This window comes from Scomber scombrus, chromosome 17 (assembly GCF_963691925.1).
Source record: "Scomber scombrus chromosome 17, fScoSco1.1, whole genome shotgun sequence".
Taxonomy (NCBI): domain Eukaryota; kingdom Metazoa; phylum Chordata; class Actinopteri; order Scombriformes; family Scombridae; genus Scomber; species Scomber scombrus.
In genome coordinates this window covers 9,952,244-9,968,515 of record NC_084986.1, presented here as the reverse complement: position 1 = coordinate 9,968,515, position 16,272 = coordinate 9,952,244, and the positions used below count along the sequence as shown (strand labels likewise).

Genomic DNA, 16,272 nt, shown 5'->3' with positions numbered 1-16,272 from the left:
CTCTCTCTCTTGCAGGTGTGTGAAGACTTTGGTTCCTAACACAGGGCCAGCAGCCATTCCTTCCTCTTACCGCTCAAATGAATGTATCTGAAACTGGAGAAAAAGGTCAACCCTCGTCATTACCTTTCCTCCCCATGTAGGGCAATTTAACCACATTTCCATTTTAATAAGCAGTGAAAATGTTCCATGACTGGGGATGTTTTAAAACTCACCAAAGGGCCAAAACAAAAGAATCATACATTCTGCACTATGGGTGGTAATTCACCAAAGTCACGCTGTCTTCTGTGGGCAGAGGGATTTTTGTCTCCCAAGCTACCTTATTTTTCTGTTGCTAATTCTTGAATTTTTGCTGAAAAACACCCTTTTCATATGCTAATAAATCTTGGTTAGTGTAATAAAAAGACATGTCAGACTCATAAACAAAGGACAAAACAAAAGCACATCTAAGACAGCTTACGGAGCCACCAGTTTCACTGGTTAACACCACCCTCCACTAATGTATTCATTTGATGTGGATCTAAGTATTCCCCTACTATTCTGCCCTTCATATTCCACATTTTATGTCTTCACGAGCTGTTTTGTTTCCGTGCGTGCCTGTCTACATACACGTGTGGTTGTGTGTTTCTGTGTGGCAGCTTTTTAGTGTCTCTAGATGTGTGTATACATGCGTGAGTGTGACTGTGTAAAGTCTGATAGCGCACGTATGTCTCTTTTTATCTGACTTGTTTTCCGAAGAGGGAATACCATAAATCCCTAATGTCCTCATCCTTACTTCAAATCCTTGCAGGTGTTTTCGGCTTGATTGAGAGTCCCCTGGACCCAAAGTTGTTTTGCTGCCTTGGTGTGTTTGCGTGTGTGACTGTGTGTTTGCGTGTGTGACTGTGTGTTTGTACTTGCTTGCATGGCTAGAGATGAAGTGCTGAGCAAAGACAAAGACAAACAGAAAGATACACAGTCGCTAGCGGTAGCTTGAATGCCTTAGGGAAGTTTGCCATTTTTCCCTGCAGCCATGCAGCCTCCACAGCGAGCTCATCAGAGAGCGGTGAGCTGCTTATCAGCCACTGCGGCCTCCTCGCTTGCCACAGATACACTTGTTCCTCCTGAATGTGCAAGGAGAGAGGAAGGCCAGAGAGAGAATAGACTCCGTCATAGTTAGAAAAAGCCACAGAGCCACGTCTGTACCAGGACCACTCATCTCCATGACAGCTACACTCATACACGCTGCATGAATAAAAAAGTGAGTCTGGGTCTTTTTTTGACCTTGACAATAGCAGAAAACCTTCCTGAGAGACTGAAGTGACTTTGGAGAGAACTGAAGCCCCCATGCTGGTTAACCTGTCTATCAGATTGTCTCGTCTGTGCCTCTTATCCAGGACATAGCCAGCTCATTTATGCATGAAAACAGGACCCCTGAAAGACACCCAGGCTCCCAAAGGAGTGGGCTGAATTTCATCAAGCTCATCTTCATGCTTGCTGCTGCCTACATTGTCTGAGCTTTCTTGTTGAATTTGACAGTTTAATAGAGCAAATTCTAATTAATTGGTTAATTAATTGTAAAACTACTTTGATTTATTGTCATAACACTGTCATTTTTCATGAGATTATATCTTAAACAGAAATTTTCTCATCTGACTTCACACTGGAGACTATTTTTATGAATTTGTTAAACTGTTTATTTCATAAGACGCCTTTGGTTTGATCTAATTAAGTCATGACCGTCAGTGTTATGTTAACATGACACCATCAAACGAGACTGTTGTTGGTTTTATAAGGTATGTGGCACCTTGGCTCTATGGAAAGGAAAGTTGCGTAGAGTAGCAGTGAAATGTTGACAAGAGAGGGACAGAAAGTGAACAAAAACAGAGGAATAAAAGTAAGTTCAGGCAGAGAGTATGAAGCGATAAAAAGAGATCATTATGGTCACAGCTCTGTGGTGTTTGCGGCCAGGCAGCATGTCGCAAGCTCGATCAGAGAGGAGCAAAGACTGCCAAAGGCCTGTCTGTCATTGAATTACGGCCTCCCATGTGCCGCTCAGGTCACTTTTCCACTGCGGCTGGAATTATACTGATGCAGCACGTGGTTCTCTACTGTCCACATCTTTATGAGGTCAAATAAGAGAGAGAGAGAGAGAGAGGCAGAGAGAGACTTCCTTTCCTTACACGCTTTGTATCCCACCCATCCTCCCAACCAGCTTCACTGCCATCCAGACCCCCTGTCAGCTCACAATAAACCACTAGGTTGTATATGTACAGTATGTACTTGAAATCTTGAAATTTTGTATGTGCAAATGTGTGTGTGTGTGTGTGTGTGTGTGTGTGTGTGTGTGTGTGTGTGTGTGTGTGTGTGTGTGTGTGTGTGTGTGTGTGTGTGTGTGTGTGTGTGTGTGTGTGTGTGTGTGTGTGTGTGTGTGCGTGCGTGCGTGCGTGCGTGCGTGCTACACTGCATTCATTTTTGTGTGTGTGTTTGTGGGTGCGTGTGTGTGTAGGATGCAAGAACAAAATTATTGTGTGCTATCCAGGCAGGATGCCATTAGTCAGATAGAAAGTAGAGATGTAATTCCTGGAGGGTTAGAGAGTTCAGGTTACACTTTTTTTCCCCCTGGCCTACCCACACACTTTACACACACACACACACACACACACACACACACACACACACACACACACACACACACACACACACACACACAGAAAAAACACACACACTCACTAATCAAAGTACTCACTTAAGTAATGAATGGCTTCATTTGCAATGAGTGGAAATGTAGCAGCAGGCAATGGTAAAGTAAGAAATTTGATTAAAAAAATTAGAAAATGTTCCTATTGGGAGATACTCCTCTGGAGTCATGAGACATTTTAGAATGATGCTTAAAATAACAAAAACATAACCCTTTTCACTGAAATGCTGTAGAAAATGTTTGTACACATCCATTTATTATCATTTTCTATTGTGAAACAGAACCCCCTTATCTTTCAACAAACTTTAAAATGTCTATCTCCCTCTTTGCAGTGTGCTCTTCCACCACTGCCCTGCTCATAAAAAGTATTCAGGCCTCCATTACAGCATGAGTTCAGTCAACCTGCCATCTTACCCCATGATACCTGAAGGATATAATGCTGCTCAGAAATGTATGCACACGTGTGCCCTCTCCCCCACGAAAAAACCTATTACCCTACCCTTTAAAGGGCCGATGCACAGAGCGGGGTTACAGATCATCTACGGTAATTCCATTTTACCCCTCGGGATTTTCCAATAAGTGTGCTCTGCGGGCATTTAATTTATGGCCACTGCATCTCCGCACCACAGTAATGTAAAAAGCTCAGAACCTTTAAGCAGTCCTGACACATGCTTTCATGCCATTTGTTTCTCTCCTTTCTTCACTCTCTTTTCAACCCATGGTTTCCTATGCTTGTGAGTCAGAGTTTTATGACTTTGAGATGGGTAGAGAGCTGTGTTAAAGCCCATTACAGTGTCGGCCCTGTGTGAACACTGCAGCTGAGCCCTGAGTGCACTGCCCTGTAAGGGTTTTTTTAAATTGTAAATGTAATGATGAAATGTTGCTCTACACCAATCTGAAACATATTGGCTTTGGAGATGGTCCTTATTTCCCTTTCCCATCATTACTTCTCAAAATAAACTTCCATGTCAAGTTTTTATGTCAAAAGTTCTGTCAATCCAATGTCCCCGTTTAAGTTTTGGGGTTTTTTTGTGCTGATGGCAATGTGTTCACACTTGGACGGAGGTATGGGCTTTTATACTTTCCACCTACTTGTCACCTTGTCCTTTTTGTCCTTTAGAGCATCTGACACTGACTGGACTTGTTCCAGCCAAATAGCCTTGATATCTCCCATGTCACACCTCATGTTTTGGATGAGATATCATGGCCTCAATACCACAAAGCAAACACATGCAAAACATGAATCCCAACACTGAAAAAGCTTCCACATTATCTTTGTTTATTTTTATAAACAATTAATTTATTCCTGATTTGTGTCATGACAAAAAAATGTAAAAGAAAGCCATTTTTAGCTCCGACAGTGCAAGCTTTGCATCTGAATGAGCTCCTATCTTAACATATCTCGGTAGTGTATGTACTCCCGCAGAATAAATGGTCTTGTAAGAACAAGCTAAATGTATTCCCTGTAAAATAGGCTTGTTTTAGGTTGAAGAATGTATTAGAAAGTGTGTGTGTGTGTGTGTGTGTGTGTGTGTGCATGCGCGTGCGTGTTTTGCCACTCCCCTCCTTCCTTTCTGCCTCTGCTCACCACCATTTTGACAGTCTGCTGATTTTAAGACTTCCTCTTGAATAAGTGGTGCATTTTTCACAAACAAATTTCTTTGCCTGAGTGTGCCCATCTTTTCCCTCCCTCGCCTTATCTCTCCTATCTCCTCTGTCTCTCCTGTCCTCCCTGCCTCCATCTTTTACTATTTAAATTCAAGTCTGCAATCAGATGCAGCATAAATATCCACCTCTTTTAGAAGCTCCGGAAAGTCATTTCCATAACATAAGTGCTCAGACAAAACAAACTGCCACTCGAGCTGGTTCCTATTGCACTAATTGACCAGGTTGATGAGCATGCTCTTCTTTTATTTTTAGCTCCCCTTTCCCTCTTTTCTTCCCCACCTCCCTCCATCACTTTAACCCTGAACGGCACACCCTTTCCCTTCTTTCTTTCTTACTACCTGCCCCCACTGCAGGGCTTTGTGCGGAAAAAGGGCAATAACACTATGTGGCTTTTTGCTTTGCAGGAGGAAAAAGAGTAACTACCTTGGTTTTCCAGCCAATGTCCATCCAGAAACAAATGCCATTGTCTTTTATTTTATTTTTGTCCTTCTCCCCTTTCACCTCCTGAGTGCGCTTTAAATGACGACTAATGTCTCAGTTCATATACTACAGGCTACTGATGATTATTGCAGCGGGGACAAAGGCTCTGTTTAGGTGTGATGGTGGATTTTTTTCGGGGGTGGGCAGGGGTATCTCTTATTTAAAAGACCAAGGCACAGTCATGGAACAACCCAACCCCTCCCTCAGAAGGATGGCTGCTGGCTCCCTGTGGAAGAACTGTCTCGCCCTGCCTCCCTCCTTTTGCTTCCTCCTCATCGACTCCCCTCGTCTTCACTCTAACCATTCCGTCCTACCTGTCTCATCTTGTTTGTTTTGCTGTCCGTGTCTCACTAAATGCTGACTGTTTGTCATGATTTCTAATCCAACAAACTGGCTCCAACAGAAAAGGAAAAGAGACACACATGAACACACACGCGAGCATGCACACACACACACACACACACACACACACACACACACACAGAACCAGACAGAGTGTTATTATTGTGCTACAGTGAATGACAGAAGCAAACAGCCTCCATCCATCTTAATGTAGGGTACTTTTCATATTGTTGATGTCCATAGCCGCAGGGAGAAAGACACAGTAGTGGGGGCATGCGTTCTGTGGGGTTTTGATTCCATTTATTTTGCCCTTGAGTGGATTATTGTTTCACATGGGACATTAAACATGGGTGGCGAGGTGTTATTTAACGCTTTTATACCTCCTCCGGGGGATCCTGCATGTGAACTAATCTCGGCCATTTGATCCCGATGAAGTCACCACGTCTCCTAGTCCCGAAAGCGGCCCCCACCCCCCACACATCTCCGGCTCTACATTACGATGGGATATCATATTCTATTTAATTTGCTCATCCAAGCACTCCCTGGCAACTCTTACACCACGCCAGTATGAGTGGGTATGCCGCTTTGATATCCAACACGCACACTGCAGCAGCATAGGCTCACGAACAGCGGGCACACTCCAGTACGAGATGCTTTAACCAGCATTGTCTGCATTCTGTCATGTGTCAGTAAATGAACTGTGCCGTCACTTTCTTTCTCTCTGTTTTCTGTCCGATAGCTCACACAGTATGTACCCTGCCATGTATGCATGTCCACCATTAAAACTATGCATACATGAAAAGCACACATGATAAGCATGCCTGTTGAAGCAAAGCAATAACTTTTGTTTGCCTAATCTTTGTTCAGAGAGTACATTTTGTTTCAGATGCAGCACTATAGTTGCAAATCTGCTATAGCCCCATAGAAAAGTAGAACACCATTCAAAGTTCTGTTTCTGTCCCTTTTCACTTTATGTTCTTATCTTATTGTGTAATGATTCTCTTATTTTCTCCCCACTCTCGTACTGGCCCAGGTGTTTTATAGGTGTTGTGTGTAGCATACACGTTTCTGTGTCCTCTTTTTGTTTTTTGCTTCTTTGCCTTTTCCTCTCAGAATCTCTGTTAACTCGCTTCTCTCTGCCGTCATTGATCGATCAGGTCATCGGGGGAGACGCGGAACGGGGAGATGTTGGAGCTGAACATGAGCAACATCAGCGCAGACGTGCTAGAGCTGCTGCTTGAGTTTGTCTACACGGGATCCCTAGTCATCGACTCAGCCAACGCCAAGACGCTGCTGGAAGCCGCCAACAAGTTCCAGTTCAACACCTTCTGTAAAGTCTGTGTCTCCTTCCTAGGTAGGAACAGCCCAGGGGTGGGGGGGTGGGGGCTGGGTGTGTGTTTGTATTATGTGGCTGTGCCAGCAAGCATGTGCGCATACTTATTACATCAGATATTCCAATGCGACCTTTCCTGAAACATGCAGTATCTACAGCCTTGTGTATTTTCATACGCTGTCATGCTTCATCACTATGCATAGCCTTACAGAATGTCTTGTGGAGCCTAAATTTCCATCCTGACTCTGGCACATCACAATCCTTTTTGTCATGTTTCCAAAGCTAGCAGCAGTGTGAGGAACCTGCCTGCTAACGCTCTCAGTTGGGCACGATGCCTCAGATCTCGTCCCAGTGGGCAAGACCAATCACGGGGGCAGACTTATAAAAAGGTCACGGAGCAATTGTCACTTAAATGTCAAATCCTCTGGCCTGAACCATGATGGAATCGAAAAATAGCAAAACAGATTGATACTAAGACAAGTTACGGATAGTGGAGCAAAGAAGGGGGAGGGGCTTTCAGGGGCCTGTGGGGGTCACATGAAAAATCAAATGGCATGTTCAAGATTTTAGTGGGTCAGGCAACCAAAAAAAGCTGAAAATGTCAGGTTTTGCATTCTATTTAATAAAATATTTTGGGTAACACAAGGGAAGTTGCATGTTACCAAAAAGGTCAGGCAGGCAGGAGAGGAGTGGAAGGAAAGCACAAGGGAAACAGCAGCCACATTATTGATTTGTTTTTCTCTATTTGGGCAGGAAAAAAAAAAAAAGAACGAGGAAAACAGGGAAGCCATTTGTAGACTTCATTGCCAGTGAGACGTCAATCCATTCTTTCTCGACAAGATTCATGACATTTCAGCACATTAAGAATGGGGAAAGTACAGACGCAGGCATGTGTCCTTGAGCAAAGAGAAATTGATACTGTGTCAGATATTATTGAAGTTTATAACAAATACACAGGGGAGAAATGACAAACACCTTCTCAACCTACTTACACCACTTTGTCTTTTTATTAATAGAACTTCAGATTCAAGCAAATACAAACTAAGTCACTTATTTTGTACAAGCTGCTCGTTTTAATTAGCTGAACATTTAAAGAGAAGAGGCAACACGTTCGATAGTCCAACTGCTATCAAGATATCGTTCACTATGGGAGGTTTTTTTCAAATATCTTCACATTGTCTCAACCTAAACATGATTGCAGTCCCTTTTCTACTCATCTAAGTTAACTAGACCCACTTTGATACAACAAAATAAACTGCAAACCTGGCTGTCTGGCATTGAAGAAACTGATGAAAGGATTGTGGAGCATAATGCTCTGAGTATGTAAGCATACACCACGAAATAACTCTTCATCTGCCCAAATGGTTTAACAGGGTCATTTTCAGGCAGCCTTTTGTTTACTCCCTAACTCCCACTCTGATGCAGCATGCAGCCTGCTTTTATTTGGTCATTGGTTTGGCTTTTGTTTAGCTGTGATTTAGCAGATGTTGGGTGACCTTTATTGGTTGATGTTTATTTAGGAAATAATTTCATTCTTTTGTGATAAAAAAAAGGCCTGGAGTTGCTTGCCTTTATTGCCTTTAATGTCTTTTATTTAATCAGGCCTCTTCCAGTGGACACTGCTCAGTTGATCCATGTGTTTGCCTGCTCATGTGTGTTTATGTGTGTGTGTGTGTGTGTGTGTGTGTGTGTGTGTGTGTGTGTGTGTGTGTGTGTGTGTGTGTGTGTGTGTGTGTGTGTGTGTGTGTGTGTGTGTGTGTGTGTGTGTGTGGACTACACAACCAATATATTTCTTCTCTTTTGTGATAAATAGCTTGTGCGTAAAAAAAACTAAAATTAGGCACACCACCTTAAATGCTGTACCTTTAGAAAAGATCGCAGATGGTAACATAAACCCTCTCCCTGCTGGCCTGGCCATCAGGTTAGTTTTATATATTCTCAGCTGTGTGTATGTGTATGGTAGACCCCAAGATCTGACACAGCTCCTGTAAAGTGGCCCAGCTAATCCCAAATCCCACTCCCTGTCATCCGCCACCTCCTACCTAGGTTGTGAGCTATCGATTCCCCTCGTTGTTTGTCCCCGGAGCTGTTTTGAGTTATTATACTTGTTCTACCTTAGTCTGTGGCAGATACACACCCCGATAGGCTGTGGGTCTGTGGTACCTGCAACAGCTTTTTCCATCTCTGTAGCCCTCTACTTCAGATTTTGTATGGATGTCTGAGTGATGTTTTTTATCTTTCCTAATCAATCTACTTTATGTCTTTGTTTCTTCCTTGTTTTGGTTTGTCTGTCCTTTTGTGTCTTGTCTTTCTGTCCGTCTCCCTCGCCAACCTTGCTTATTGACCCCAGAGAAACAGTTGACTGCGGCTAACTGTCTAGGGGTCCTGGCTATGGCTGAAGCCATGAGTTGCACGGAGCTCCACAACATGGCCAAAGCGTTTGCACTGCAGAACTTCCCTGAGGTGGGTAGAGATGGAGCTTCTTTCCAAACAGTCCATTCATTGATCTCAGACAATTGAACAACGCTACAAAAAAGCTTCACAGATGAGAGATAATAGCAAATAAATCAGAAAACAACAAATAAATCAGAAAACAGCGTTATAATGTATCTTCAATCATAACCATATTAGAATTCATCAATCAATAAATCAAAGATAACGTCAATTTTGGTTAAAAAAATAAAAATAAAATATATATATATATATATATATATATATATATATAAATAAATTGATATTACAGTTGGTTGGCTTTGATAAAAAATATACATGAAGCAACAGTATAACATAAAGGTAAAGAAGTCAGATATAATACTTACATTACTTACTCAGCTTAGCTATGTCAAAGCCTCCACATTCACATGATGTCACATTTTCTGTATTTAGCACATGTAGAAATACAAAACGAGACATGGTTTAATGAGCAGCAGCCAGCCTGCGTTTTATGAGGTATTTACTGACCAGGAGCTGCCATCTTATCCCTGATTACTGTACGCAGCACCCCAGAAGTGACAGTCATAGTGAACCAGTGGGTCCACATGCCCTCCAACTCTGAGTCAAACCAAGTAATTCCTGAATGTACAGTAGACTTACCAGGTGCTTACATTAGCAAGCCAGGCTATGTCTACACAACATGTAGATTAAATAGCTTTAAACACTGTTACTGAGTACCAGACCAGTTTCAGTGTCAACCCTCTATTAATCTCCTAGGAAGGAAGTAAACAAGGATCATCAACATTGATTTATTTTTGTTCAGAATGACAGTCCTACCATTAGATATGGTTTAGCATGATTGAATTGGCAAGCCCCAACTCTACTGTACGTGCTAGTCTGTGAAAGCTTTAGGGGTTTAACCAATTGAATTTGTCATTCCTCAGGTGGCGGGGCAGGAAGAGATATTGAGTGTGTCCAAGGAGGACCTGGTGGCCTATCTGTCCAACGACAGTCTCAACACCAAGGCTGAGGAGCTGGTCTATGAGACTGTCCTCAAATGGATAAAACCGGACCCCAACTCCAGAGTGCAGGTAGTAAAAGGCAGCTGATGAGTGTGTCTGTGAAGTGTATGTCTGCTCTGTTCCAACAATACTGTGTACTTCCAAATAGCAAACACTGTGTGTCACGAGGCCAAAAAAAAAAAGAGATAAAACCCTCGTTACCACTGACAGCGGTATTAGTGTAGTTGTTCTATCGACCCTTGCTGTCTGCTCTGAGAGGTATACAGCATGGAAAACCAGAAAAGTGACTACTTGTTCTCTCTTGGTGGTGTTCATCAACATTATGCTGCAGATGCAGCCTAACACAGCAGTTCATAATCCCAGGAGTGCCTTGCCCCCCGAATGCGCTCTATTCTTAGTTAAACTTTTGTTTGTGAGACACTATAGAGCATGAAAAACCAACAAAAATGCAGACAGCTGCAGTCTATTTTCTGTTCCCCCTTAACAGGTGTTTGATGTATTCCTAGAGGCTGTTAATCATCCTCAAAGGTTATATCCTCTAGATAGGTATTGACAGCGAGGTACAGCAGGTCAAATTTTAACAAACGTGAAATCGATAAGCGTCAAGGTCACAGCATCAACTCAAGCTCACATTCATGAAAAGGTAAATGGACCGTGCTGTAGACAGATATCCATCCACTGGTTAAAACCTCAGGTCATGAGATTTTTATGGATTCAGTCACAAAACCGTGAATTTAAAGCTGATGATTTTCAAGTATTTTATGGCTGTTTAAAAAAGGAGGTGAGATTATCAGATAAATTACAGCGATCTATCACTGGAAGAGTTATCCATTCAGAGTAATGTCTTCTCATCAAACAGCAAGGGGGAGAACTGCCTTATATCAGCTGGATCAGATTCGGTGCAGACCTCTGCAATCAATGTAACTTTATTGGCCCCCACTTTTATGAGGCACATATGTCAATATTTGAATTTTTCACCTTTTGGATTAAACATTTAGCTTTTATCCTTTGATATGTGGCACTTTGAGATTATGGTGATATCCATCAGGCCCACTGAGTGTTTTGTAGTGAAGAGTATTGAGTGCAACACAAAGTATATGGACAAACCATTGAAAGTTGATGGAGATGCCTGTCAGACATGAGAAAGAAGAGTGGTTTACATAGGTACTAAGAGAGAAACTGTATCTAAGACGTTTTTATGACGTGGGTATCAAACAGTCCTGCTGAGAAATCCACTTAAATTGAAATTTGTGGGGTGACTGATAGAAAATTTGACTCGGTGGCCCAGCAAATGTAAAAAAAACCACGACAAGACTGATGCATAGTTTTTAAGAGGACATGCGATTCCTGTCATCTGCGTCCAAAACCTTCAGCCAGCTCAGTCCGGCGGATTCCTGCAATCTCACACTCTAATGGAGAGGTGCAGAGGTGACTTACTCAGATGAAGTAGAAGAAAAAAGAAATGGAACATTTTCCCGGTTGTCTGAACAACCTACCACACTGGTTCCTGAGACAAGAGACCCAGGTCACCCGTCTCTGAAGAGAAAGGGAGAGAAGAAGAAGAGGTAGGAAGAGAGGTGAAGTGAGAGAAAGAAGCAGAGGAAGACAGAAAGACAGAAACGGGTGAAGACTGATTGAGAAAAGAGAAAGAGAAAGTGAAGAAAGGGGAATGGAAAAAGAGCCCTGTGTTCTAATGTGATATTCATCGGTTTGTGCCTCTGTGCACAGCTATGACATCCAGGCAGCGGAGATGTGATTGAGCTCTCGGTCAAGCTCAAATCTCCTGCCCATGTGTGACCGAAAAAACAACTAGCAAGCCGGGTGCCTGCAGAGAGGACAGGAGTGGGGGAGAGCAGAGAGGGAATAGGCTGCTTCCATCATGCCACAGGAGAAGGTTAGGTGACCCTGAGGTCTGAGTTGACACGCATGGTCCAGCAGCAGCTCATCATTCCCACCATCCCTCACCTCTGTCCCCTCTGCTGGTTTGTAGGAAGAGTGCAGGGAAAATCACTCCTCCAGAACCTGTGACACTTTTTAATGACATGTCAGAGCAGAAAGTCACAGCACTGCTGAAAAACTTAGGCAAGGAGGAGGAAATGCTTTAAGCCTGGAGCTAAGTTTGTGCGCGTTTTTCATTCGCCTCAGAGTGCGTGTATGTGTGTGTTTTTGTGTGTTTGTGCGTCCATGCATGTGCTGTGGGGATGTAAGCTGCAGGCTATAGAGTGGAAAAGTGGCATATTGAAGGCGCTGCGTAAATTATATGCAATTTTCTCTCTCCGCTATGCTGTCACTAACATCCAATGGCACCAGGAAACAGGGCCCGGACATCGCTTAGAGACAGGAGAACATTTGAGCGTTAATAATGGTTTGCTATGAGACACAAAGAGACTGAGGGAACAACCCTTGCAACAGAGGAGCATCATTAATTGATGATACAGTAGACATAACATTAACAACAATTTTGATAATTTATTCATCTTAAAAGGCATAATATAACATTTTGGGAAATAGAGATTTAGCAATTTTGCATGCTTAGGCCTGTAGTTTTATTTCTCATACCAGCCCTGCAATTCACATCTCTCACGCATGCTCGGTCCTGATTTCCTTGCCATCATTGCCCGGGCTGTCAATTGAGACATCGGCTGTTCACATCAGCTGGTCACATCTATCCAATAGCACAGTGACACACATCTGTTGTTATCCTATCATCTCACTGCTGTATTTTTAAATACAATTATCCCTCTCTCAGCTTTAGTGCATTCACACTGCTGTTATGTGCACCCCTCCACCTCCCCTATCAATGCCTTGCTTCATCAGTCTATCAGTCAGCAAAGTCATCAGCCACTACCACCAGTGGAGGGATTTATAGTGCCGCTCAGTGCTGATACCCCTCTATTACAAAATGTCCTGTACAGTCTAAGTGCCAAAGACTTTTGTGACAGCATTTGTTAAAATAAACAATTATCTTTACTTCATGTACTCGTCTTTCTAGATCGAAATGCACCTATTTGAAAGCTAGTTGTATCGTATTTAACTGTCAGATATGTCAGTGGTATCAATCTTCTAATTTCACTCTTGGCAAGAAAGCAAATAAGGGCATTTCTCAAAAGGTCAAACTATTATTCTACAGTCATTTATTGAGCGAAAATGCCAAACATATTACTGTAATTGAAAAAAAACCCAAACAGCCTAATCAATAGAAATTGTTGCAGCCCCAGATTCATTATGCTTATCTCTAACTTTTGCTGATCATGAAACATCACATCTGAGAATTAAAATCCGCCTCCACATTCAGCCTGCAAGTCACCGGTTTCATAAATCACATAAACAAGAGGGTGCAAAAACTGTGTCCTGCGTCGTGTTTTCGCTCTGAAGGTGCTGACAGAGAGAGACCTGTCCTTCCTTTCATCGAACAGTCCTTTGTGGGACGACCACAGACATGGCTCCAATTATAACAGGCCCGTCTCTGCCAAATCCCTGAATAGGACTTCCATTACGCCTCACTTCAACATATTTCATAAAGGATCCTATCTTGCCAGGTGACTCAACCTGACAAAAGAGGCTCTTTGGAAAGTGGCCAACTAATGTAACAGCTAAAAAGGACAGTTAATGGTGTATTTTCTTGATAAAAAAGGCCAGCCTTGTCATTAGCAGGGACCTGCTGTCCACTCATCAGAAATAACAATGGCCTGGCCTGACATTTGCAGCTTCCAGGCCAAATTAATACTGTTAAAGTTATCTGTTCATATGCTTATAAGTTACTATTTCCTATTTGGGGGATTTTATACAATCGACTGTAGTAATGTGGTACTGCAATCTTTTCCACAGCATTCATTAAGAAGAAATATTCCCAGAACAAATGATGCTATCATTATGTTGTTAGAGTATAAAATTATCAAAGGACAAAAAATGCTTTGATGCTGTGTAGGGATATAAACTGAGTTTCCTTGATGGTTTTACAAAACTACAGATAACCCTTTCACCAGAAGCTTCACTTTTAATTTAGTGATTCTCTTTTTAAGTTCCATGTTCAAAATGGAAATTTTTCATCGTCATGCACCGTTAGAAAAGAGGTTTTTATTTTATTTTATTAGACGAGGAGCTTTATGTCACAACAATCATCCTTGAATAGGGAACCGAAACTGTTGTGGAGTGAGCCAAAATGAACACGATGCAGGCCACCGCCAGCATGATCTGTGACAAATACGCACTCTTGAGGATACGTAGCCAGACAATGGAGATTGATGCACCGAGCAGTCCTGGCTTTTTTCTTCTGCGCCTCTGCCTCCCGTCTTCTTTGTCTCTTTCTCTTCAACTCATAAGCACACATTCCTGCATGCACACACACACACACACACACACACACACACACACACACACACACACATAGGATTTACAAAAAAATACTCAGGATGTCACTGTTCAGATCCCAGTCCTGTACTCAAACGTTCACACAAGCCTGAAAGTCACTTGTATATCAACCCGACTCCGACTTGTGTATTAGCGAGGTGACGGGATCTGATGCAAGCCAGTGAACTCTGGACCTCCATTCTCATCTGTGTCCTTTTGTCGTCCCAGGGCACGCTCAGTCCTGATGTGTGCAACCAGTTGAACACAACCACTCAACCACGGCGGCTGCATATCCAGAACGAGTGAAAGGCATCTCATTTCCACTGGGCTCTCTTATAAGCACTCTAGAGTTTCGGGAGCGATACAATGCATGCAGAACAAACAAATTGCGCTATCTGTTCAAAGGAAGCAACCTTCTGTGTTATCCCAAGATTTGAAAGGAATAATAAAAATGTACTGCACTAAGGGGAAATACAGAAGTTACTAGATACTATATAACATAGATAATACTATGACTGATGATGTAAGATTATTCAGGTTAGAAACAAGGCAATGCCAGAAAGTTTTTTGCCAATACACAGCAAGCAGTCTGTTGTAATAATGTTTTTAATGAAATGAGCAGAAATTAGATTTTTTTTTTTCTTTGAATGAATTCAAGCTGAAATAGGCCTCAAAGGAGAACACATTGCACCTGTCAGTAGTTGCTCAGGGCAGCAGTCAGCGTCTGTCGTCCGCTACATCTCTCTCCATCCCCCTCATCCTTCCCCCTGGCTGATATGCACACACAGTCATGCAGCCACAAAAACACGCAAACACACCTAGCAAAACAAGGACATCTCTTGAACTCATATTAAGGACCATTTGCACAAGCATATTTTACTCGTCCATAATGTGTTACCAGTAGGAAAGGTACGTGTGTATTTTCACACAGAAACCTACACGCACTCAAAAGGACACTGAGCTGTGGTCATTTCAGCTGAGTGCGTTTGTTAGCGATGTGAGGCTAAACATGGGCATGCGCTCTACTGAACACACTGTTGTGAGTCAGTGAGCAAGTTTGTGTGTGGGGGGTTTTTTTGTGTGTTTTTTTCCATATAGGCTGGGTTTTAAGCATCAGATTGTCCATTTTTCACACTAAAGCAGACGCATACTCCTAGCTGCTCGGAGCAAAGCAAATAGATATGAGCGTTCATGTGTCATTTATTTGATGCAACCGTGGCACTGAATCATTTCACAAACACGCATACACACACAAAATCACACACAAACACACACACACACACACACACACACACAAACACACACACAGTAAGAGGCGTTAGTCCTTGCTGACAGTAGTGGAATGGGAAATGCTCAGTGGACATTTGTCATCTGTGTTAGCGGATGGCGGCCTCCCGGCTGCTTCTCTGCTGCCTCTGACAGATCTGAGAGGCTCCCTGTTAGACACATTATCCCTGCCTTTCACCAGGCTCAAAAACCCACTCACATCCACCTGCCTGAATATGTGTGTGTGTGTATGTGTGGGTTTTTTTTTAAGAGCTGGGCTGTGCTGCTCTGTTTTCCTTGCAGGTTTAGCAGTATATGCATGTTGACGTGGCTCCTGGGCATGTGCATCCACTGGCACTGAGAACATTGACCCAGTGTTCTTGTGTACTGGGTCAATGTGCAAGTTACAGACCATTAGAAAGGTGAAGCCAGAAGGTGTTACCTGGTTTGCACATCAGAATACAAGTGGATAAACATATGGACTCCTTATAAATGCTCCTTGTCCAGAGAGAATTGAACAGGGGCAGTGTGTGTGGATGGACAAACTAGTAGTGACTTCTCCATATGTCTTCAGACTACCTTCCATATGTTCCACATGTCAAAAAAACCCACTAAACTCCATATTAAGAATGCAAGAAGAGAATATTTTTTCTTTAAATGCAAAGTAGGCTCTTTTTCTTTCAGTTGGCACCATAGCTGTT

The 16,272-nt window shown here is 42.6% G+C and overlaps 1 protein-coding gene across 2 annotated transcripts in view; it reads left to right on the top strand.

Annotated features, from left to right (window-relative positions):
- LOC133997421 (kelch-like protein 29) overlaps positions 1–16,272 on the top strand; it is a 215,909-nt gene that overhangs the window by 145,853 nt on the left and 53,784 nt on the right. For both annotated transcript variants that reach the window (XM_062436992.1, XM_062436993.1), the window contains exons 7-9: positions 6,325–6,521; positions 8,851–8,963; positions 9,878–10,024. In XM_062436992.1, the coding sequence (XP_062292976.1) occupies positions 6,325–6,521; positions 8,851–8,963; positions 9,878–10,024 (457 nt within the window). The remainder of the gene's footprint in view (positions 1–6,324; positions 6,522–8,850; positions 8,964–9,877; positions 10,025–16,272) is intronic.